Source organism: Athene noctua, chromosome 19 (assembly GCF_965140245.1).
Source record: "Athene noctua chromosome 19, bAthNoc1.hap1.1, whole genome shotgun sequence".
Taxonomy (NCBI): domain Eukaryota; kingdom Metazoa; phylum Chordata; class Aves; order Strigiformes; family Strigidae; genus Athene; species Athene noctua.
Window position 1 is genome coordinate 8,077,032 of NC_134055.1, and position 26,796 is coordinate 8,103,827.

The window sequence follows — 26,796 nt, forward strand, 5'->3', positions numbered from 1 at the left end:
GAGTTTTCTAAGGAGCTCAGCACTGACCTTGTTGCATTTCCAGTGAAATCAACAGCAAAAGTTAATTTCACTTTTGATAGAAAAATGAGCATCTTTGAAGTTATGCCCTTGATATAGATTTATTTAGGCAGCAAAATGTCACCTTCTACATCCAAGTGCTAAGAGAGTTTGGATTAGTGAGGAAGAATTTTTTTTGCAATTCTCCAGGTTTTACATTATTACAAAATTTAGAGCAAGCCTGTTTGAAGGTTAATGTTCATACTTCCTCTAAAAACATCGATTCATATTTTGTTATTTAGGGAATGCAAAAGCTGCTTGATGAGAACTCAAGTCTTAGACAAGATGGTGGACTCAGCAATACATACAAGAAAATAATGGAAACAAACCATTAAAAAAATCCCTACTTACATAGGCCTAGTATCATATACTACTGTAAGAAATTCAACAGAACAGAATAGCTTTTCTCCTTACCTCTGGAGTGTTTTTCTTGAACTCGCGACTTTGCTCAATAAGTTTTTTCCTAGACTGCTCACTTTCATCTTGCCGGTTAGCCAATATTGTTGCTGTGGCATCGAGCTCTCTCTGTCAAGAAAAACAAAACAACAACAACAAAAAAAAGGAACTATAGTCAGAGGTCTGTTTCTCACAGGAGTAACTTTTAAAAAAGCTCATACATACATCATGTCATTTGGAATATCAAGACAGCTGGACAACAGAGCAGTACAGAACAAAGCACCAAGCTTCCAGAAGTCTGACCTCCTGAATAACATCAAATGAGGTTCACAATTTTTCTGATACCTTCTTGCAATCAAAATCACCATTTTTCTCAAAAGCGTTCATGGCTTTTCCACAACATTACACAGCACAGCAGCATGCAATACACACCTCCTAATAATTTCCCAAATCCACTGAAGATTACAGATCTTGGACGTGTTCAAGACAGGTTTATTTTCACCTACCTGCCTTTTAGAGATACTGGATTTACCCTTTTTGTGTTATTCTATGAAAAAAATTATGATTAACGCAAATACTGGTTAACCTTATACTTCAGCCTAGACTGGTTATGCTTCAGCCACCCTTTATTTCAAATGACATAGTATATGTAATACTGCCACTGCAGTGCTCTTTTTCCATTTAAGTCTTTCCTTACTTGAATACAAAATATAATTTCCTACTATTAGAATCCATTTCTCTAAAATTACTAGATGGTACCTCCCTTTCCTCCCCAAAACATATCTTTTTTTAATCACCTGATGAACACCACATTATCTTCCAACAGCTTCTACTGGCTGAAGTACAAGCTCAGCCTACAGACTGTTGCCAAGCTACATCCAAGTGCCTTATCCCCATCCCAGTTTCTTTACTCAGTGCTGTGCTTCCAAATGTCACCACAATAGACTGAATGGGTGACTTATCAGCACATAAGCCAACAGCACTCAATGTTCTGCCTCAATTTATTCCTTTTGTGTGGTATTTCCATGAAACATGACGAAAAAAAGGCTAAACCCTCCACTCAGCTGTGTACATCACTCCCCAAGTCACCTGTAGTTATAATATAACCAAGAATTTGTAAAAGGAATTTGGCACCGTTTTCCCCCCTTACTAATTTGAAAGGAGAAAAACCTGGCTATGAGAAAGAAGTTCATGAAAAGTGAGAGCATGCTAGAGCAAGACATAAAGCAGGTGTCCTTTGCAGCTATCTTTATCACATCACTCTGCTAACATGCCTCCAATCTGCACACAAAAACCCCAATAGTTGCTAGAAATCCTGCCACACCATTTGTTTGTAACTCAACAACCTGTAATGGACCAGACCCAAAAAACCAAGCCTGGGACCTCCTGTCAGGTCTAATTCCAGATCCCCAGTAGTCAGGCAAGTCATGGACCAGGTCATCTCTTGATACCACCATACACAAAAACCACAGCGAAAATAAAGCCGATTTGGTTACTACTAGATGGTTAGCATAGAAACTTTACTGTGCAGTGGGTCATATATACTTCCCAGTGGAACTGGGCACCCAGTATGGGGAAATAAATGGGAAAACAAATGATTCGTCTCTTCCTATTTTTGCAGAAGTGTTAGAAATAGGAACAGACAGCAGGTACCTACAGGACACCTGTTAAAACCTCTGTTCTACAAGTTTAAAAAAGAACACAGAGGACTAGCAGACAGGTAATTTGGCTCCTGAATTTTTTCCTAGATACTCTGTGAAAAAGCCTAATTACAAGTTCTTAGTTACATGTTTGTACGGGTAAATCCTGTAACTCTGAAAGACTGGATGGATGCACGTGTCTTTTATGTGACTGAACACTTTGACCTCTGGAGGAAAAAATACAGCCTTCTGCAGTTTCCAACTCAAAAGGATCAATACTTTTTTTTTTTTTCCCCCTTTAGGTTTATTACCACAAAACTAAGATAGCATTTTTTTTCCTAAGAAATATATGGACCATAGTTATCTTAATTCTTGGAAATAAGCTAAATATGACAAATGGATTTGAAGCTAGGCAGCATGCTGGAGCCAGTGACCTAAATATTGTCACTGTAATGCTTAAAAAAACCTCTATTTCTGACTTTGAGGAAAAAAACAGGGCAATATGTCCACCAGAACTTGGTTTGGAATTCTGTAACATATGTGAAATCTATTGCAGAAAAGTGGGAAATACTTAACAGTTGGATAAACCACATTTGAAATTCATCCCAGCTAAGTTTATGCAAGAAAAAAGAGCAACAGAAACCAATGTGGTTAAGCAGTACTATAAAGAGCAATATAACGGCTAAGCAGAAGGCTTTTAAAAAATATAAACAATCTGGTACGGCCAGCAACTTGGAAAACTATATTTAAAAAGGAAGCACACATTTAAAGCAAAGCAAAGCAAACACAAATCATGAAGTAAGAGGGAATTTTAGTAAACCAAAGAATCAAATGCTTTGTTTTACAATAAAGAGTGCTAGCAAGCAACTTTACATATGGAAAAGTAGACTTTTAAAGACCTATACTTCTAAGTTTAGACATAAGAAAGAAAAAGAACTGATTAAAAATGAATCATATTTCCTATTTTGTGCTATTATGAAGAGTCAGGTGACAAAAGAAGAATAACCTTCTCACCCTCACTGCTTGATTGATACCAGTGCCACGATGCACTTACTACGGACTCCTTGCCACTACTTTCAGAATTCCTTCTGGGGCAGGTCTGCTACTTTCTCACTGCAAAACACTTCCTTATGTGACATCTCAGGTACAGACACTGCCAAGCAGAAATGCCAGCATGCAACAATACCGAACCTTTCAATACTGTGGGCTGAAGCCCACAAGCTCAAGATCTTGTCTAGCATTTACAAACAACAGATATAGTGAGATGCAATTCCAGCTGAAGAAGAGTAGATATCCAGCCCTGTATACCAGACCTGATATAAAACTAGATACTAAATCTTCAAGCTATGTCATAGCTGATAAGGCCCAAATCAAAACTATTTGAAGAATTCCTAGTTTTTTCTTCCTTACTTGATCTCAGCCATCTACAATGCAAGTTTCATTTATCTAAACATAATAAGATATAGGATTACAACCCACAAGCATTAACAGCAGATTTTTCATACTTTAGTGACTTAGCCTCATAAGATACTCCATTTTTTGTAAAAATTCAACGTAGCCAACGCATTATTTCTGCAAGCAAGCATGTATTAAGGAGTAAGTAGCATTAACTTTGAGATTTCAAACCTGAGTATTATCTAATACTCAAAGGTATACATGCTTCACAAGCCTTGTAACCACTCTCTAAATAGATACTAAGTAAAAGGAGATGCAATACTGTACAGAAAGCAGCATACCAGAGAGTCCCTTAGAGTGTAACAAAAATAGGAGACCATGTCTCAGTATCATTCTCCACACCTTTGAAATCAAAAAGGTTCCAATAAAAAGCAAAGAGAAACCAGGGCTCAGAGGTGTTGCAGGGTGACCTGACTACAGAAAGGACTCAAAACCTGGAAGCTTTAGTTCCACTGATTCAACACTGGCTAATAAACTTTCTGGCCAAAAATAGTCACCATTCAATTGCCCCTGCAAAAAGTAAGTCGCTACTTGGAGCATGTTTTGAGAAAGAACAAGACAGACCATTATCCTTCCCCTTGCCCCAAAGTCCCATCGATCCAAGGCAGACACAGTTCACACTGCTTAAGCCATAGATAACTAAAGAACTCTCTCCAGGGTTTCTGCTCTGACCCATTTCAACAAATTTATTGGGGGTGGGAGGGAGGCAGTGGGAAGAGGGGAGACAAGAAAGTCCTATGCTCTTAAATGCAGGAGTCATTAAAGGCAATACTCAGAAAACAAACATTAAAAGGTTTCTTTCATGCAGCATAAAAAATATATATATATACCTAAAACTAGGAGGGTCAGTTCACTGCTAACAACAACCAACTCGAAGTGAATTTGTCTTCCTTTAATGCAAGTATTTCCAGCCTCTTTTAGGCTCTCCAGGGGCCATCCCTGTACATTCTGCCCTGTCACCCTCTGTGCCACAGACCGTGATGGCATGGCTGTGCAGGGAGCCACAACAGGAACGCAAGCCTGCTAAAAACATATCCCACCTTTCCCCTCCTAACTTCTGTTGCACTGAATCAGTTCCCTGTTCAGGCCACCCCCTCAGCTGCACGGTGCTGTACAAAGAGAGCTGGGAAAACACAGCTGGAGCGAGGGGGGCTGGTGGAATCCCCCCTTTTGGCACCAACCTGCAATTAGGTTGACCCCACGTAATTACGAAACTCCAGCCTCATTGCAGACGGGTTTCAAGGTTGTTTTCTTTTACGGCTGACATGTCTTTCCCTACAAGATGCATACCTTGATAATCACCAAGCCAGCAGGTCTGCACAGCTCTGACAACTGACCGGTTTAGCACACCAAAGTCCTTCCCTTCTTCTAAGAGGAAGCTTCAAACCAGCCCTTCTGCCGCCCCAGCCCTGCCAGCTCCTGGCTGGCATTTCTCAAAGTTGAGTCCCACAGGCTCTCCAAAAACTACTCACTTGGGAAAACGATTCTAGAAAGAAACTGGGCTTTCTTGGATATTTAGGAAGTGTTCCCCCATTCAAAAGGTGGAAGAAAATTAAACTGTGTAAGCAGAGAGCACCCCATGGTGCCAAGGCTTCTCACTCCTGCCCTGCTCTCCTTATGTGAGTGGAACTGGACTAAAAAGAAGAGTTTGTGTGAAAAGCAAAGCCAGGGACAAGAAGAGCACCCTCTGCTTTATGGACAATGTGGAAGGAAATGGGATAACCAGAAAGGATAGACAGGAAATGTGAATTTGGGAGCATGATGGTGGGAAGGGTTTTTAACACTGCGACACAGCTCTATCACCAGGAGGGAAGAGAGGCGACAGCAAAATCAGATTCATCACCTCTGGTCTGAAAAGATGCGACAGAGGCAGAGACTGTGCAGGTTCCCATCCCCTCCTGGCAGCAAGAGACAGGCCCTGAGTGAAGCTGCCTGAACATGAGGGTCTTGAGGTTGGGACACTCCCTTTCTCCATAGCTATGCTTCCTCTTCATTCAAAGTAGTGTGAAGGGAATAAATAATACAAACCAGTGTTTCCCTATGCTCTGGCTGACTCTGTTCATACGTCCAGCTCTCAGCACCACCCTCCTCTGCCCTCGCTGTGGCTGACCACGCATCTTGGACACCCCTGTCTCACAGCTATGGCCACGGCCCTGACACAGGTATTTCAGGACCCAAGAAACGAACACATTTCAACATCCCAATCCCCCCAGAAACTGCTCTAACATAATCTATCATAACTAGTATTCAGTCTCTGCTTAGAACCAGTATTCCTGATTCACATGGAAAAAGTTATAAAAAGCTGTAACAATCATCCACAAGCACTGCAATGTAACTGTATCCTAAAATTTTGTTATTCACCCATTTTAAGATGCTTAATCCCTGCTGTATTTACCACAAAGCTCTTACACTGGAGCAAGAAACATATATCACAACTTTAAGACAGACTGATTTTATTTCTGGTAGACTTCTAGTCATGGACACAATGCCTAGGCTAGGCCTTCAAAAGCCTTAAGCGTGGCTGCAGATGGTAAGAACACATATTTACCATAAACCAAGTTTTACTTATTACAAGGATAGACACAAATCACAACTACATGTAGATTAGGAAATTTCTACCAGTAAATGTAGTAGTAACCATTTCCCCTGAAATCTTGTTTCTGTGTATTTAAGGTATTTCCCTTTATCTTCATTTCAATCAGTAACCCAGTCTACATGATAATCTGCTACTGAAAGGAGTTTTTAGCAGTCTCATTTTTGTTTTCATCCTCTCTCAGGATTGCATTTGTCAGATCTATCAAAGCTCTCAATGTAGCTTTTTGCAATTTTTAATTTCCTATTAAAGGAAAATTTCTCGCTGCAATGATGACACCAGTGTAGAAGTGTCTGGCACAACTCTGCATACACACAGCCTACTTGTCTTGAGGGAATTTTACATTTCCCTGACTGATATATTAGGCAATCTACCTTTCAATCATAAAAACCCCATAGTTTTCACCTGTTCAGAAGCCTATGTACTGATTACATAAGTATTTCAGAAATTATAAACTGCTTTGCAAGCTTGATGTGTTTCTCTGGAAAAACAAGCAGGCAGGCTCACTTGATAAAATTCTAGATTATGACCAGGAAAGTAACCACAAAGCTGACATTAGGAATTTTTGTTAACGCCTATTTTGACTGTAAAAAGCAAGCACCAATTCCAATCTGAAAGTGCTCAGGAAGGTAGAACATATTGTAAGAATGCAACAATGAAAGAAGTTTCTTCTCTGTAAGATGAGTTCACGGCTGCCTCACTCTAAAGCCCCTTTTTAACACAAGCAAAAGGAAAGATCAGAGTTCAAGAGAGCAGAGCACCTGGAGAACCACTGTTCCCCTGCCTTACAAATAAGCAGTGAATGACCAACAAGTAACAAAGCAAAAACCAGAATACTTGCATTTTACACTCCAAGGAGAGAAAAAACAAAAGCCATAAGCATTAAACAAAACACATTTCTTAAGAAGGATTTTGCCATTTGGCAAACTGATAACTACCTTTCACTCACAGAATTAGGGAATTTCAATAAACACATTTTATTTCTGCATACTTAAGTAATTTGACTCCAAGTAAGTTTTAAAACAAACTTTAATGGGAACAAATTTTGTGCTCTATGCAGTGCTTTTGGACAACGAGTCAAACGTGTGTGGTGGCCACCATATAAAGCAAAGAGAGAACAAAACCAGAGGTGCCGATGCAGCTATCAGTAAGATACCTTAACTAACAGGCTCTTAAAAAAACACAAAAGAAAAAAAGAAAAAAAAAAGTTTATGGTGGCTTTGTCTGTTCACATTAACACCAGCCACTACCACAAACACAGGGAATGCCTATCAAAAAATCTTGCAAGAAGGGAAAGCTAGTACTGGATTTTCAAAGGGAGCTACTATCAGCATAAACCAGCCACATAAATATCTACACCAGCAACAAATGCACGAAGGGAAAAGACTGACAGTGCCAGAGCCAACACAATTATGTCTGTCTTTTCTTCTACACCTCGAATTCAAAACTTTTTAGAAAATGCAAAGAATGAGAGACTGTCCAAGAGCTATAAAGGCTTTAACAAGCTTTTCCTCCTACTCAGGAAAATAACGAAACATTGCCTATTTGTTCCAAGAGGCAGTTCTCATCTTCTGGCATTATTTATTCCCTCTTTCCACCCTCCTCAAAACCACATGCATTCAGGGCTGAAGAACACCTTCACAAGCCCCAGGCCCGAGGACCAGCACCCAGGCTGGGTCTGCACGGCTGGAGACAGTGGCACAGCACTGGTGATGCACTCTGACCTCTCTCCAGAAACAAAGTTCAGGTTTCACTCATAGCATCCTCAACCGTAACCCCAAAGCTTCTCTCCTCCTCCTCATGTTCCTCAGCGCCTACACGAGACTGTTAGTCATCACCATCTTTGTTCCCACCAGGTCTACTTTCACCTCATCGCTACGGTGCAGCGGTAAGTGTTCACCTCAAGCGTTGGGCAAGCTAAAAACCAGCTAAAAGGTGTCACCCAGACCCCAGCAGCACTCGCTGCACTCTGCATCTCTGAGCCTGCTCCTCTCCAAGTCTTCCTTAAAGGTGCTCTCATGCAGATGCTCTACTATCCACAGCACAGTCCCTACAGCGTTGTGAAACCACCAGCTTCCATTACCTCACCCAAAGACCTTGCAGTTTGGTTTCAATACCTGGCAAAAAAAAACCTGTCAGCAAACCTACTCCATCAGTTACGTAACACTCTGCTAGGTTTTGCATTTCGGTTCATTATACTTTTAAAGGACATAAATTTCCTCAAAAGTAAATGCAAGTGTTTGCTGGGGAGAGGGCTCCCTTAAATTTTTGAAAACACAGCACGTCCACGGCCAGTCTGCTGCAGCTCCCATCCCGGTGGGTTACTGCTTGCAACTTCACTGACTTCCCACGCATTAGATTTCACACTCTTCCACTTAAAAGCAAAAGTTCAGACCAGTTGCTTCAATAGCTACAAGAGAAAAGGCCAAAAAGTAATGAATTAATTTAAACATCGCTGCAGTGAGGCTTCCCAGAAGGTAGGATTTCAGACAGATAGCAAGTGTACAGCGTGAAGCAGCAAGCGTTGCTCCAACTCGGAGCAATCTGCTCACCCACCACCTCCCAGCCATGAAGTAAGTCGCATTACAACCACGTAAATTCCTGCTTCCCTGCCCTGTGCAGCTGATGGCTTTCTACATGATAAACTTAAGTTAGCTCATCACATACATGCTGGTTAATTACTTGGAAAGAAACAAAAAAAATGCCTCAGCTTCATATTTGTGACTTTCATAGCAGCTACAGGGTGGTGTGGAGTCAAACTATATCTTCTTCTGCCAAATAAAATAAATTATGGGAAACCAAAGGAAACCCACTGTTGCTTGCAACTTTGCCTAGGCAAGACACAAAGTAAAATACATCTGCTTGACCTTCTATCTCATTAGTTGATCAAAAGCTGACCAAGATGCAATGCCAGCAGCCATACTCACCATAGCTCTTACCACACCACAGCAGACAAATTACCACTTCTTTAAAGTGGCAACAGAGAACGCAATAAGCACTCTATCAAGATGGCAGCACACGGGGTCCCACTCGGGCCACGCTGCCTTTCTGCTCCCCTCTGCTTCTGTCCCTGTCTTTAGGGGAGCAGGAGGTCAGGGCAGGAGGGGACTCCCCCCAGTCCCCTTCTCAGCCCTCCCCGCATGGATGCCAGCAACAGGGACTTGAATAGCTGCACATGGGAAGGACAGTGAGGAAAAAACAACAGTATAGTCTGTTTCTGATACCAGCAAATCATTAGGTTTTAGCTAGGAGGTGCACAGCAACCATGCACCATAAAACACACGTTTTGCAGACAATTTTTAAAAGAGCTTTGGCCCTTTAAAAAAAAAGCACAATTAACTGATGAGTAATAACAAACTACTTAATGCACTCTTATCATTTTTTTCAAGCCACTAATGCGGCAGCCACTGTGTTCAGGTGGAAAGGGATTACGCTGCCATTTTGTAATAAAACACCGCCACTAACTTCAGCCCATGTCTTATTTCCAAGTAAGATCAGATTCATGAGTTGCATTAAACAATTCTTTTGACCACAGATCAAAGCAAAATGTAGTTTTGAAAGAGTGGTTTAAGTAACAAAAAGTTCAACCCTTTAACTAAGCTCTGTTACATCATTTAAAGTATTTCGTTACTCTCCTTTCAGCCTAAGCTTCGCTAGTAAATGAAGCGTGACCATGCCTTAAGCAAGACCCACAGCGTAACACAGACCAGGATTTATAACTTGCAATACAGGTTGCCATCAATAAATCAATAATACATGTATACACACACTGCCTTGTTTCAGTGTGGGTTCTGGGAACCTAGTGTTTAAAAAAAAAATAAACTTGGAGATTTTTTGTTTTGTTTTTATTCTAAATGAAAACAAACTCGTTCACATTTTATTTAACTTCACCCAAATCCTAACTACACTGTGTCATTTAAAACAAAAATTCGTTATTATTTTTCCTGTGACGACATGTTATTAATTTTATTTTTAGATTTTTTTTTAACATGGTTAACCATTACAGACAGACCAACTGTCCACCTCGAACTCCATCACAACAACCACTCAATAATCTTTCAGTCTCCAAATGCAATCACCAATCCAAAAGCTACTTAAGCTGTCTCCTAACATTTGGACATAAAATATTTACCAACAAAAGTATAATTACATACAGAAAAAGCAACCTAAAAATACTTTTAAAACCACCTTCCAACAAAGTAATTCCTTGAGGGATGGGAAAAATTACCATCGACTTGAACTAACACAACACCTCGTGTTTCACTCCCTTCTCATGTTTTTGGGCACTGGCAGAAGTGGTAAAATAGATGAATAACATATCCTACCATAGGTATGACAGATATGGTTTGGAAAGATGGGACTAGTCTTAACTTGGAATTCCCTGTTACTAGGTTAAAAACCTTAACAACAGGCATGTGCACTAGGGTAGACCTACAAAATAATCTTGAAAATGCTGTTCAATGACTCTCCTCTATGCTTAAGTACGCTTAAATACACCTGCCCCCTTTACACGTTTAAATGCTGACATGCTCCTTCACTGATGGTCTTTTCTCCCCTGCAGAAGAGCTGTATACCTGCTCTGTGGTGCAGCTGCACAGCCAGAGGGGCATCAGGCACAGGACAGAGACCGCAGCATTTTGCACAGGAAGCTGGATGGGGAACTTGTATTAAGAAATAAGTAGCAACAAAAACAGGATCAGAAGAAAATTACTTGCAAATGAAATTGTTGTTTGATAAACAATTTAAGCAGGAAGAGTATCTGGCAGAGTGTTTTCAGAGAACGGTCCTTGACTCCTGACTAAGATGCTTCCTCCCTTGGTCTGAGTTTGTTGACTTTCTGGGCACGCTGTAAGGTTTATGCATTTTCCCATGATCGGAAAAATACAGCTTTTTTTGTGAAGTTGCCTGTGAATGCAATTGGTGGATGTTTTCTAAAAAAAATTACAGATATAAATAGGAAACGAGAAAGCAACGTTTTCTTTATTTAGGTTTTTGCTACTACTAAAGTCCCATTTAGGCCTCTTAGTATTCTTTCAGATCTAAATCCCAAATAATGACTCAGCTTGGCATGACAACATATAATGGTAAAATATATGTCTGGCATTTAATACTGATAGCAAGCATTACACATTCTCAACAATTAAACAGAATACCAGATTTTGAAGCCTTTCAGAAATTTTTATAGGTTTTAATATTTTATCTGGACAATTACAGTTCAGCGTAACTATCACACTTAACACTAAACTGAAATTAAGAGGCAGAGACAGTGGAATGCAGAATGTCTTTTCTAGCTCGGTGTTTCACAGAACCATAAAATCACTGAATGGTTTGGGTTGTAAAGGACCTTAAAGATCATCCGGTCCCACCCCCCTGCCATGGAAGGGACACCTTCCCCCAGCCCAGGTTGCCCCAAGCCCCGTCCAACCTGGCCTTGAACCCTTCCAGGGAGGGGGCAGCCACAGCTGCTCTGGGCAGCCTGTGCCAGGGCCTCACCACCCTCACAGGGGAGAATTTCTTCCTTATATGTCATCTAAATCTCCCCTCTTTCAGTTTAAAACCTTTACCCCTTGCCCTATCCCTACATCCCCAATCAAGAGTCCCTCCCCAGCTTTCCTGTAGCTCCTCTAAGCACTGGAAGGCCACTATAAGGTCTCTCCAGAACCTTCTCTCATTAAGTCAGCAGTGTGGCTGGACTCCTGGCCCGAGTGTGACCATGTGACTGCCCCTGGCAATGATCCTCCTGCAGGTTCACCTATGAAAACTTCTTCTAGGATAGCCAAGTTTCACTGTCCGCTCACACACCAGCAGGACTGGAGCTGATCTGAGGACCCCGCTAAACCACTCGATCAGTAGTAATGACGGGTGGTGTGTACAAAGGGCAGGGACTACATCAATACGAGCTTATGACCTGCACTTCCTGGGAATTCCTCATTCATGGGCAAGAATTGCAATCCCCAATCCCCACCATGAATAGGGTTCAACGGGTTACTCACGCCTGCTGGCAGAGTGTAGGCACAAGCTGAGCTAACCAGCGTAGCACACATGCGGTCCTGGACAGTTAGGGGCATCACAGACCTGTTATTGCTCAGTCTTGGGTGACTGAACGCCACTTGTTCCTGTAAGAAGTTGGATGCCCATTGCTTGGGCACTGTGTAACTAGTTAGCATGACAGAATCTCGTTTGTTATGGGAATTAACCAGGCAAATCGCTCCACCAACTAAGAACAGCCATGCACCACCACCCATGGAATTGAGGAAGAGCTTTCAATCTCTCAGTCCTGTCTGTGTCCGGGCCAGGTGAGGCTTCCCGTGTTGAATCAAATTAAGCCACGGGCTCCACTCCTGGTGGTGCCCTTCCGTCAATTCAAGTTTCAGCTCTGCAACTGTACTCCCCGGAACCCAAAGACTTTAGTTTCCTGGGAGCTGCCCAGTGGGTAATGGGAATAATGCTGCCAGATCACCAGTCAGCTTTGTTTATGGTCAGAACTACGACAGTATCTGATCGTCTTTGAACCTCCAACTTTTGTTCTTGATTAATGAAAACATTCTTGGTAAATGCTTTCATTCTAGGGCACCTTCCACTAGTCCAAGAATTTCATCTCTAGTGGCCGTTCCTCTTAATCATGGTCCTGTTTTCAAAAACCAGCAAAATATAATGAGTCCTATTCCATTATTCCTAGCTGCAGCATGCCGGTGGCTGGCCTGCTTTGAACGCTCTAATTTTCTCAAAGTAAAATGCTTCAGGCCCCACGGGACACTCAGCTAAGAGCATTGAGGGGGTTTCAAGAGGCAGGGGCTGGGACAGGCAGTGGCTCACCTCGCAGAAGACTGCCAGCTCAATCCCAAGATCCAACTACAAGCTTTTTAACTGCAGCAACTTTAAGATATGCTATTGGAGCTGGAATTACTGCTGCTGATGGCACCAGACTTGCCCTCCAATGGATCCTTGCTCAAGGATGTAAAGTGCACACATTCCAATTACAGGGCCTCAAAAGAGTCCTGTATTGTTATTTTTTGTCACTACCTCCCTGGGTTGGGAGGGGGTAATTTGTGCATCTGCTGCCTTCCTTGGACATTGTAGCTGTTTCTCAGGTTCCCTCTCTGGAATCGAACACTGATTCCCCTGTGGTCACCATGGTAGGCACAGTCAGTGCCACTGAAAGTTGATAGGGCAGACATTTGAATGGGTCACTGCCGCCACAGGGATGGGCAATCAGCTCAAGGTCATCTAGAGTCACCAAAACTGCCAGGCAGGCCTGGGTCAGTTTTGGTCTGATAAATGCACATGTCCCTGGAGGCTGGCGCTCATCAACATGTAGCAGTGCTAGAGTTACCAGTTATCCAGAGTGTGAGAGGAGCAACCAAAGGAACTGTAACTGATTTAAGGAGCCATTCACAGTTTCACTGTACTGCCCCTGCATACTTGCACACAGATCACTTAAACTCTGAGACATGCGTATTCCACGGGCAGCATCGCCCCGGTAGCTGCCACCTGCAACGCCCAGCCCGTCCTACCAGCCCTGACTGCCCCAGCTCTTTCACTGCTCCGACCCGCGGGAGCGGCACCATGGACACGGCGGCAGTGGCACTGACGGTGAACTGGGCGCCCAGGCAGGGCCAGCAACACCATCCCCAGAGAGGTGGCACAAGTCTGGCCCTTCCCGCGCCACCATGGGCACAGAGCCAGGAGTGGGACCACCAGGCAGCTTTTCTCTTCTAACACACAGCGCTGCGCTCCTGGCTCCCATGAAACAGGGACAGAGGCGAGTGTGTACCCACTCACTCCCCCGCTGCGGGAGCACCGGACGCGCCAGAGGGGACGGCGACCCGCCGAGGCAGACATGACCCCACAACCAAGGCCCCTGCTGGGACAGCTCGCTCCGTAGCAGGGATATGGCAGGGGAAGCCAAACACAGCAGCGGCAGAGGAGGACGGGCCCCTGCTGCCTGCAGCACGCCTCATGATCCATGTTGTTTTTTCCCCATTTTCTTGGCTCAGCCACCCTGCTGCCCAGCGCTGCTGAGGGCCAGCACCCATGGCCACCTGGGCTGAGGCTGGCACCAGCGCCTGGGGTGGTTTAAGACACCTGAGGGCTTGCGGGGCCATGTGGCCATCACACAGCCTGGTCTGGGAAAGAAGCATGAGGAACACCGTCAAATGGGCCGGGGTGACGCAGCAAGGCACACACCCTGCCACCATCACCGCCGCCATCCTCACAGCCCCCACACCAAAGCTGGTGCCTTGTGGTTTAGGACACCTGAGGGCTCATGGGGTGTGCTGGTTTTGGCTGGGGTAGAGTTAATTTTCTTCACAGAAGCTGGTATGGAAGCGGTGTTGATAACAGAGGGCTGTTTCAGTTACTGCTGAGCAGGGCTTACACAGCCAAGGCCTTTTCTGTCTCTCACCCCTCCCCACCAGCAAGAAGCCTGGGGGTGCCCAAGGAGCTGGGACAGCTGACCCCAACTGCCCCAAGGGATATCCCAGACCATATGGCATCACACTCAGCATATAAAGCTGGGGGAAGGAGGAAGGGGGGGATATTCAGAGTGATGGTGTTTGTCTTCCCAAGTAACCATTATGGGGGATGGAGCCCTGCTGTCCTGGAGATGGCTGAGCACCCAGCTGCCGGGGGGAAGTGGTGAATAAATCCTTTATTTTGTTTTGCTTTGCTTGCACATGCAGCTTTTGCTTTACTTATTAAGCTATCTTTACCTCAACTCATGAATTTATTTTCTTACTTTTTACCTTTCTGATTCTCTCCCCCATCCCACCGGGGGAGAGTGAGCGAGCGGCCGTGTGGTGCTAAATTGCTATCTGAGATTAAACCACAACACGGGGCCACATGGCCATCGCACACAGCCCTGTTCGGGAAAGGAGGCTGAAAGAACGCCACCGAGCGCGGGGTGATGCGGTGAGACATGCATCCCGACACCAACACTGCTGCCACCATCACAGCCCCATTCACTCGGGAGAGGAGCACACACCCCATGTGCAACGGGAAGCGAAGAGGAAAGGAGACTGAGTGCCTGGCCTGAACAACGGACACTGCTGAGGCTCCTCATTATGGGGAGCACAGAAGAGCCGGCCTGCGGGGACCTCTCTGCCGTGACCCGAAGGGCCTCATCGATCAGTAAGGAAAGAGCAAGAGATGAGAAAGAAGCAAAAGCCCCACAGCCACAGTCCTGGGATGGCGAGAGCCACACGTGGCTGCGCGTGGGACCGGGGGCTCTGCGAGCAAACAAGGGGCAACGGCTGCAGAGAGGGGCTACCTGAGCAGGGGCAGAGCCAGCTCCCTGTGCCGCCTCTCCCACGCACCCGAAATGCCTCATCGATCAGTAAAGAAGCCAAAGCCCCACAGCCACAGTTTCCCAACAACATACTGCAGTACTTAGTTAAGCTCATTTTCTGTGACATGAAAATAGCAGAATTGACTCATGAAGTAAAATTAGCTGATGTACAGTCACAAGGAGGCTGGCTTGGAGGTGACAGCACGCATAACAGCATATAACAAAAAATAACATGCTTAATGTTAATAATGTTGCAAGCTAGTTTAGAATCAGAAGTACTATTCCCTGTACAATATTTTTAACATGGACTGTCCATTTTTTTAAATCAGCATTACTAGCAGCATGGCCTAGACTGTATATCAGGAATTATTATAAAGGCCTTCCAGAAATCATGCATTAACAAAGGCATACAAAAAATATTTTTTTAAATACTGTAGATCTAGCATTTGGAATCAGTAAGAGGCATGCCTACCAGGACAAGCACCAAACTATGGACAGCCACTGCCTACTTGCCCCACAAACACAACTAAGGTAGGCAGTACAGCTAAAATACTTTTTTAACCGTAAAAAACTTCTTTGCTGATAATTTATAGAATTCCCCCACTGTTCACTGTGACAAATCACACTAAAATGAAAACAACAGATTTAGCTGCAGTGGCACTGTCAACCTTGCTATGATACACTGTCACTAAAAAGTCCTTAATTTTGGCTATCAAATACAATTTCAATTTCTTGCACTTCAGAGCAGTAAAAACAATTCTGTGAAGACTCTGTGTTTACAATCCCTCAGTAAAGAATGCAGCTGTCTCAATCAATGCTGATTGTCTGTTAATTAGTTCAGTTTTACAAGTTGATGGAACAGATTACTTCATTCCCTCCCCACCCACAGAAAGAAACTCTACAGTACAGTTATCTACAATACAGTAATTTTTGCTTCCCAGCAATTTGGGGAGGTCGATGATGTACTAGGGATGATCTCTTTACCAGGAAATCAGTTATGTTTGTATCTTTGCAAGGCACTCTGTCATACAGTGATTTTCAGTCCATATATATATATACACACATATATCTCCCTCTCATATATGAAAATTGAAATAAAGAGCAACACTTCCCAGTACAGTGGGACTACCTCCCCTCTTTTTTGCTGCGGCTGAAACCAAGTCCAGAGTTTTCTGGAATCCTTTAGGAACAAAAGTCAGGTCCTCATGAATAATTTCTTATCTATATTATGTATTTGATAAGAATCGCTTTTTCTGAATCAAGATCATCATTCAAATTTGTGACCTGTAGCAGCCAGATAAAGGTTATTAGTGAACAGTTTGAAGCTATCGCCATTCTCCATCCCCATGTGCTTTTTAGACAAATCACAAATGAATAGCTGGATTACCTCTGAGCTACTCATTCTAGCTCACTACCTCTAGTATCTCCATCCTTTATCTCGACAATTTTGAAGAGAAGCCAACTTTTAGCTTTCCTATATGCAGACAAGGGTGTTGGACACCCTCACCCAAATGCCAGAAAGCACTTCTGTTGAGAAAACTGATTAAATATTGTAAAACCCTAGGCCTGACAATATGAAAGTTTTATCCAAAAATGCCTCTTTAGAGATGACACAACATGCTACACATTACATCAGACAATACAAATTTCACTTTCAGACTGGTTTTCTCTCAGTTTAGATCCTTCATGACTAGGAGAAAAGAAAGGGAAAAAACCAATATATTCTTTAACTAGAACTCTTATGTATTTAAAAGAAAATACATTTCTGGTAAGCACTAAGCTTACTGCAGAAGAAGCAAGTGGATGAATACAAGCTCCACAAAACCATGGAATTATCAGACTATCAGAACTGGTTTTTGGCAGTGTATCTGGTTGATATACAAAGGATAATCTAAATAAAACGGTAATTCTTCTACAAAAATACATCTATAGACATCTGCTTCAACAGCAGCATCACAGAGAGCCTAAAACCTCTTCATGCTTTTCAGAGTTCAGTATTTCAGTATAAAAAAAATAAAAATGAGAGTTTTGCAGACATCCAAGAGAGACAGTCATCCAAAAGCAGAACACTGAAAACATCTTGCAGAAAATTCTCTGGATCCACAGCAACACCACAGGGTGAGAAAAAGTTTTAAATGTAGCAGTCACTTCATGTTAGAGATGTTAACCTGAACAACAGGGAACAAAGATCAACAACCATCCAGCTGAAGCCTGATTATTTTTTCAGCTACTGTTTTTCACTTAACTTTAGCTAACTTCTAATTTATAATTGTATAAGCAAAGGTCAAACCCTGCTTAAACCCACCACAGGTTTATTCTGCTTTCTTGCCTCTCCACTTCCTTCACATCACCCAGGAAAAAGACATTTAGAATATGATTCTGGCTTTCCGAAGTTCTTATGCTGACCTGAATGAAAATGGAAGGGGGGAGGGAATGTTGTTTGGTTTTGTTGTTGAGGGTTTTTTGTTGTAGGTATATTTTTTACTTTTTTCTTAAAAAGTTCTGATACTTCTTAGGGATGTTTTGTTGTCTGTCCCATTCTGCAAGCTGCCTTACCCACTTGATCTTGAGGACAACTGGTTGGCTTTGCCATTTAGACAACAAGCAAAACACCTTTGCTAAACACGCTGCATCAAATGCTACATTCATTAAGGCAGACTTGACTGTTATTGCTACAACACTCAGACACTTCCTTGGCTTTCGTGTGCCAGGGCACAGACAGTTACAGCCCTGGGAAGTTTCACCAAAGTTCCTCCTTGAACTGGTGCCATTCACCTGGTTGCCTGATATTGCAACATCTCAGCTGCATCTTTTCCCACCTGGGGCCGAGGCAGAGCAGTGTGAGAAAGCCTGCCCCGCTGCGACCCGCTGAACGCCTGCTGCGGCCAGCGGCAGCCCTTCGGGCTCTGGCACAACCTGTCCAGGCACTCACAGTAACATTAGATTGCTATTAGAAGAGAATCATTTGGAAAGAAATTGCTAGATGCTATTTCATGTTCCACTGCAAATTAAGCATTATCTGTAAGCCCTTAGAATTATTTCCGACAATGTCTCTGGTTATATTAGCTACGTGACTATAAATCAATCTTTAATTTTTATGCTTCGTGTGCAGTAATACACAGGATTCTGCAGTTGCAGACGAAGATCTCAAAAGGACGTGCCAACCTTTCCCCGATCTCTATCAGTGCTCAGTGGGACACGTACTTCAGAGTTTAACTTGCGTAGGTTTTCTGTGGGATGAACCCTAAAACGATGAGAAACATTTGGGAAAAAGCAATGCGTGTTACGTCATTTACTTTTTCAGGGCACCACCACTAAAGAAGTTCCAAGGCAAAACAACCACCCACACACATTTTTTTATTTTTGTGTAAAAACTCACTTGATTTGTTTCTGTACTTTTCTTGCTTTGTAATCTATACATTTTTAGACAAATAGATTATGCTCTAGAAAATTATCTGGGAAAGAAGGGAAGAGGGACCAATACTATGAGGTTAGGAATTATGCTTTGAAAGAAGTATAGTTTCTTCTCTTCTGCTGCCCAAACAATAATAGGGATAGCAAAAATAACCAACAATTAAACTAGAAATAAACCTAGAACACAGACGACTCCTTGTCCATCTCTTCCCAGGGACTGCAGCACGCCTGCACTGCCTTGCCCTGTTCCTTCATTACCACGTGTATAGGCTATTTAGAGAAACGATGCAGAATGCCTTTTCTTCTCTTGAAACACCTGCAGTGTACCCTCATCTTGGGCTTTAATCCAGCCCTTTGTGGGTAAGGAATAAACCTACTTCTGCATTTTAATACTGACTATACACATCAGGCCAAGTTCAGTTTCAAGAACCTTTATACAAAGTGCCCTAATTATTCAGCCAAGAAAGAACGACAAAATTGGATATTACTTTTGTCATTATATGCTCTCCTTTACCGTATGTCTAAGGTAAGCAGAATGATACCTACATAATGGATTCAGCCCTGGAGTAAGTCTGGACTGCAGAGGCTAGTGAACCTGAGGTAACACTCCATCACTTATTTACTGCATCTCTAAAGCATTTCAGATTCTAAGCTGAATATATATTTCACACAGTACCAAAACTTTTAAATATCCACAGGAAGATTTCATTTTTATAGGCAATAAACATTAAATCTAAAGGACTGGAACATAAAAAGTGTTTTAATACCATATAAATCACCTTTCCCTAGACAGAATAAATCTCTGAAGGTTTTAAGGACTGCAATATAAATTTTTATGGCAAATTATCTACATAGAAATTACTTGCATGAGATGCACTTTCACTTCTCTTTCTCATTTGCATAGTGCTGACAATCTTTTCAATCACAATGTTCAATCCAATTTGGAGAGTCCAGAACACAATGCACAGAAATGCTGGGTGGTTCCTCCTCTTCATCAAGTTTTTTTCTGACTGCTGCTCTCTCTATCAAATACAGAAGTTCGCTTTGCAGAGGTAACAACACATATAGATAAAATTTAAGGCTCAGATGAATAGCTACATCCTCTTTCAAAAGAATTTGTTGGCATTTCTAACACAGAAGCCCTGCTACTCACCCTGACAACTAAGAGGAGCTCATTTCATGCTGTGAGCAACAGTCTTCTAAAGCAAACAGTACCAACAGTCTTGAATTGAGAAGCAACAGCCAAAATGGTTCTTCGGGATGATCAGAAGGGGCATTTCCATTGTAAAGGTGGTTCAGCACTAAGAGGTCATGATGGGGGGGGACTGCCATGCATGGGGATTCCCAATGCTCTGCTAAGACAAAGCCACAGCAGAGCTGACCTAGTATGGGTTGTCCCTTGATGTATGTCCCTGTATGTCCCTTTTCAAGCAGGACATCAAGCTAAAGACATGCTGGAGGTTCCTCCCATCCAGTGTGTCTACAATGCTAGGATCCCTCCTTTAGATGCCGACAAAGAGACTGATTGTAACAAGATGACGAGTTCAGTCAGATTTCTAAAAGTCTCTTACTTCCAACTAAACAGTTAATAACCACAGAAGGTGAGAGGCCGTTTATTATCCACAATGAAACAATAAGTGATCGCTCCTGAGAGTCTCTGTCCTGTCCTGTTGGCGTAAATACTTCCTCATAACTAAAAGCAGAAACATGTACAAGATGTGTAATTCCCAAGTCTCTGAAGCATGCACATCCTCAAAGGACAGGCATCACAGAGGTGTGGTGAACCACTGTTACCAAAAATACTTTGGTTTATTCACCATTTCATTACAGCGAAAATGTGCTGACAAGGATTCTCATAGAAAAGGCCAGAATTAGTTCTTGGAAAACCTCCTGTTGCCTTGGAGTCAGGTCTGAAATGTGCTCAGTGCTTCACCGAATCCTCCCCATGAGGGATCTCAGAGTAAATAGAAAGTTAAAGCACCTGAAGAACAGCAAAGTCCCAACAAAAAAAAAAAAAAAAAGAAAAAAAAAAAAGAAAAAAAAAAAAAAGAAAAAAACAAGTAGGAAGTTTGCAGAAAGAACTAAGAATAGCACTGCATTATTTCCAATGTATATTTCCCTTAGAAAATATTTTCAGGACTTCTGTACTACCAATCAAATTAAGATAACACAGCAGAGGAAGAAACAGAAGTCGGTTCCCAGACAGTTTCCTATGCTTCAAAGGTATTTATTTAATAAGTACCATGTATGGATAAAATGAGATCATCAACCTAGTCATAAGATGGTTCTCCAAATTTTAATGAAATCTTGCACTGTATGATTTAAAGAGTGATCATTCGTGCACGCTGACTACAGGAAGCATATGCAGCGAGCTCAATGCCAGAACGCCCCAAGACGTTGGAGGCTTTATGATTAGTATTCGAGAAGGGGAGGGAAAAAGTCCACTGAAATATATGAAACTCGGTGACTTGCAAAAGAAAAAATTACAGGGTCATTTCCAAGACACAGTTTTGGCCAATGAAATGAGGTATTTGCTTTCTATCTGATGAAGGAGTGAAGTGACATAAAGCTTTCTTCTATACGATTTCACAAGCTTTTATTACTTTCCTGAATTATCGCTCAATCTAAAGGATAGAATATTATTTTCTTTTGAAATACCAGGTTGTTGCTAGTCTTCCCACTTGTACAATCCACAAAACCTATTAACATTTTCAGTAATTAATGCTAATACTTGAGAAAAAAAGCCATTGTGTTAAGAAATGCTTTAACAAGATCAAGAAAGAAAACAAGTGCTTCTCACACTGTACATAATTTATTTTGCTACATGATATTTTTTTTTCCCCACAGAAAACCAAGTAGGGACTATATATCACTATGTTCCAGCACACATCTTCATTCTTCTCTTTCCCCACAAGTAACACTGTTCAAATTTTACAAACACATTTATTTTCTTCGCCACAGAAAACTAAACACTTCCATAGACCAACTCCTTTCTGAACTTCCCTTTTGGGGGGGGAAATCCAAGCAGGGAGAGAAGCTTTTGGGCATTTCTCTGATCACAGACTTAAGCGGCTGTCTTGGATTTTTAATACTTTGTATTCAGGTTTATTTTTAATGGATTGGGCCCCTGCAAAAGAGGAGTTTCAAATGCTCCAGAATCACATATATTGCTGTTTGAGACCCACAATGACGCAGCTTTGCAAGGGGGATATCAGGACTGACTCACCTGGCTCTCAATACGGTGTAAGAGCACATGTGTAAGTTCAGCACATACGAGCAAGAACCAGGACTTCCCTTTAAGACAGGCTGATGAACTTCATAATACTGGAACCAAGGCGTACCAAACTGGAAAATTTGAGTCAAGTTATGGCTGTTTTCCCAAACAGATCATGAAAGAATATTCAGCCTTAAACTCAGAACAGCACAACTATGCATTTTATAGAATATTTATCTATGAATCAGCAGATCACAGACTTGAAGCCCAGACATTCTTCCCACTCCAGCCTTTAGTCATTTGATCAGGAGAGCCAAGAAAGAACTTGCTGAAGAAGTTTTAGGGGGGGGGGGGGGGGGGGGAAAGGAAAACAGCACCCCTGAAGCGAGCAAACAGAGAAATTCCAACAGGAAGATGCAGCAGGGACCTGAAATGCCAAAGCAAACCACTCTTGCTGCTTTGGGGTGGGGTGGAGGACATCTTCAAAATAACTACCTTTTAAGTAGTTTGAGCTTAGAGTTAACCCCCTGGCCTAATGCATTCAACTAAAAGGTAAGTAAATTCCTTGGAAAATGAATAATTTTAAAGATCAAATTAAAGTTGAAGAAAATTTTGGTACATGAATCAAAAGGGGCCCTTCAAGCCCACAGATTTAGGAAGAATCGCTGAGCACAAGCTGCACTTGACAATTGCAACCCCATTCCACAAGCCCCTCTCCTCACATAAACCCATGCTACATTCCTTCAACGTAGTGAATCCACCTAGGAAAACCATCTAATTCAGGAAAAAGAAATAAAATCCACAGACCATTGTACATCCTGCTATAATTTGGTGATAGTAGAAGGCATAGAGTGCTCAGCACTTAGGGAAATAAATTGTTACTGTTTACTAAATTATGTTTTTGCTATTATAAGTTATAGTCATTTGGACATAAATATTACCGAAAAATAATGCAAACCTACGTCTGCCCACAGGCACCAACCAGTAGTTGGTAGCTGGCTCCTGAGTTTGCTGTGTTCTGTGTGTACCGAGTGCTCAGGGACGGACAGATGGGGTTAGAGGGACCAGGGCCTGGGCTTGGTTTGCTCTACATGGTTTTGTGCAAAGGCTATGTTTAAGTGTCCCCAGCAAGTACTGGAGTGTGGGCCCCAGACTGGGCAATATGGACACAGAAGGATATGACAGAACTTCAGTGTTGGCACCTTCTTCAATTACTTACCCTAAAATAATGTGGTTCTTTGTGGAAAACTGTAATCCAATGCCTAAACCACAAGGCCTTTCTGGATGGTACTAACAAGACCGTAGCATCTGCTGTCAAGTCTAATGAGTTCCCCCAAAGCTACACAGAAACCTCAGATAAATCTGTAGAACAAAATCTTTTCCTTCTGGGTATAGGTCAGTTCTAGAGTGACTTGACTTCTTCAGACTTTGCCCCTAAGGGACGCCTCAGCTACAAAGCAGGAGAGAAATGGAGATACATGAGATATATATATACACCTTGTCAGAGGACTTTGCTACTCAGAACATTTAAAATGTTGCCTCACCGAAAAGAACATTTTTACTTCGATGCTCCCTACCTCCCCCACTCCACCCTAAAAATAAGTTTGCAGTGACATCAAGATCCAGACAGGATACCCAGTTACTTCTGGGCAACTCCTCTGTCTTGGTTAGGTTTGCTGAACTGTACGATCAAACTACATTATTCCCTTTCAAATATATGCAGCAAGTTTTCCTCAAGCAGATGTTCTCTTGCATGTGTCAGCTGGAAGGTAATGTCCTCGAATTCCAAAGAACAATCCAACACACCAGGAACTTCCCGGACTTGACGTAACATCACAGACCCAGCAAAAATATCCTGCAATCTTCCCGGCACAGGTATTTTTGATATAACATCAGAATTAAAAGGGCCCACTGTGCAGTACTTTTAGAATACATATTATCATCTGAAGAAAACCATATTTCTGTAAGAGTAGTAATATACTGTGCCCTCAGAAACCTTCCACCACTGGGCTGCAGCTGACTGCTTAGACAGGACTCTTAGGATGAAAATCCTAGGCCAGGCTCAACCCTAGATGGCACTGCTTATCGCTCATTAGTATGTTCCTCACTCAGCTACAGGAATCATGCCAATGAGAGTACTCATCAATCACATCACAGATCATACATGCAAAGGTATACGTTGAAACCTCAGCCCCCCTGCACGAGACCTACAAGGCTGCCATGCCCCTCTGCAACCATCCCAGGCAGAGGCACAGAGCAGCAGCCCCCCTTCCAGGAACAGCATCTCATCTAGATGTCCCAGTGCTGCCACCATGTTCTGTGAGCCACAGTGTGACTGGGGGACAATTCTTCAGGCCACCAGATCTGAGTAGAGATCAGCTCCTGAAGAGCAGGTGGGTAACTGTGTTTAGACACAAGTAGCAATGGGGATGCCCTGCTCTACAAAGGCGATGAATAAAGTCCCAAACTGTTTTCTTAAATAATTCACTGAAAAAAGAACACCACCAAAAAAAAAAAAAAACCAAAACCCAAAACAAACCACAAAAAACCAAACCAAAACTAAAACAGAACCCACTAGAAACCTAAGATATTAGAGATACCCCAAACACTGCTCTGTTCTGTAAGGCAGAAGGTAGTGGATCAGATTTTTTAAAAATATTTTTACTCAAATACAAGCTAGAATTACCATATCTAAATCACAAAGAATTAAACAAGAGTTGATCATGGCTATTTTCAGAAGACCCCATAACTGGTTGGTGTTTTTTAGGTAACACAGTCATCGTCTCCACATTAATCCCCTCTCCTTTTTTTTTTTTTTTTTCCTTAAATCATTGTTCACTTTTCTACAGAAGGAAAGGATTTTATAATTTCAGGACAGACTCTAGAGGTTCTCATTATTTTCTACAGAAGACCGAAGCAGGAACAAAAGAACCCCCTCCTGTTGCTGCCCCAGAATGATCTAGACTCTGGCTGACTGCACAGTACTCTGCCCCCTAATTTTAAATTGTCCCCTTATATTTCTGGATGTTGATCGGCAGCACAACAGACAGCATCTCAGGGCACCTTTTGAGAAGAGAGGGAATTTATTGTTCCCCCATCACATGCAAAAATTAAGAAAAGGAACTTATCACTATGCTATTTATAACCTGTGATGTTGCTAAACTGTCACAGATTATTATAATTTCAGATAGGTTTGATAATAGTTTTGACAGAAAAACACAGGTACTTTTTTGGTTTTGGGAGATTTGAAATGACAAATCAACCCACTGTCAGCTCACAGTCTTGTCTATCTACTCTGATTTATTTACTTATTTCTACTGTCAGTGAGTCAAAAACTGGGGAACAATACCTGCAAAGGCGACCCAGTAAATGAGAAGGACTGGCATCTTGCTGGAGAGCGAGTCAGGAATGCTCTCTTCACAGGTTCTTCACCCATCCTTCCCTCTGCACTTTAACATTACCCCTTATCAAAGGTTATTTTGTTGCCAGCAAAAGGAACCGGTAAGGAAAATGTGTTCATTACTACTGTTTCTAAACCAGGTTTAGCATACTGAGATGTTGACAAGGGGCTCCATTTCAGATGTCAAATTTGAGAGAGAATTCAAAGTTTCATTTTGCACAAAGTAATCAGTCCTTATAAAGATACCATATATCCAGACATGCTAAAGGTGGGCATCAAACAGTTAAAACAGTAATCAAATTTAGCAGGGAAATATTATCAAGGTTGATAACTGACATGCCGTATGGTAAAGTTTTAAGAAGTTGATCTCAGTCTTCTCCGTAAGAAGATAAAGTGGATCGAGCTAAAGTCCTTCCAGAGTGCAAGGGTGCATTCACAACCAAGGCAGTATTCCTGTTTCTCAGAAAAACTAATTAAAGGGCAAATTGGCACCAGTAAACTCTGGGGAGATATTTTAAGTTGGATCATTAAACATGTGGTTAAAGGAGATATTTTGTTTACAAAAAGATCCCAGGGTTTCTTGTTATCTTTTTTCTCTTAAATTTCTAAAAGTCTCAAACCTACATTAAAACATAGTATGATCTCCCTTCATAATTAACACTGGTGTGACTAAATTAGAACTTACACAGTACAAAGCACGCACTATTTTTTAAACAGTTTACAAGAAAGGTCATCAGCTTTATCTTGGTATATGGCTGCCTAAGTGACCCATACCCTTCCAATAGTAACCGATGCCCAGATACCAATGTAAAGTATGAAAGAATGCAGAGTATCTTCTACTACTTGTATCTGAATCAAGGAATACAGTAAAGTCAAGCAGCAAAGGACACCTTTTCAATTTGACTAGAAGGAGCACAGACAAAAAAAGGTGTCTTTAAGACAAAAGGGAGAAAAAAAAATGGCACTAGATAGACATCATCTTGCAGGAAATCCTGCCAGATAGCATCTGCTATATAAAACTGGGATTTTTCAGTGCAGTGACATAATTTGCATAGGTTGTCTTAAAGAAAAAAAGAATCTCTGAAGAAAAATGATGTTATTTTACCTGGCCCAGTGCACTGCACATTCCAGGGCAAAGAAAAAAAGAAAAGGATTGCTATGACAATTAAAAAAAAAAATTTTTTTTTCTTTTATACCTAATGCTTCATATTCCAGTGTAAGAATGCATTCAGTTCAAACTACAAAAGATAAAGAGAAGTTGGGAAACCTGTTTACATTTTTGTCTTTGCACAATCTTGTGCATTAGCAGGCCAGCAATAGTAACGAAAGTAACTCGTCACA

At 42.0% G+C, this 26,796-nt stretch overlaps 1 protein-coding gene across 9 annotated transcripts in view; it reads right to left on the reverse strand.

Moving 5' to 3' along the window:
- CUX1 (cut like homeobox 1) overlaps nucleotides 1–26,796 on the reverse strand; it is a 284,219-nt gene that overhangs the window by 226,978 nt on the left and 30,445 nt on the right. For 8 of the 9 annotated variants that reach the window (XM_074923161.1, XM_074923163.1, XM_074923160.1 and 5 more), the window contains exon 2: nucleotides 472–582. The exons of the other annotated variant lie outside the window; for it this stretch is intronic. In XM_074923161.1, the coding sequence (XP_074779262.1) occupies nucleotides 472–582 (111 nt within the window). The remainder of the gene's footprint in view (nucleotides 1–471; nucleotides 583–26,796) is intronic. 9 annotated transcript variants of the gene reach the window in all.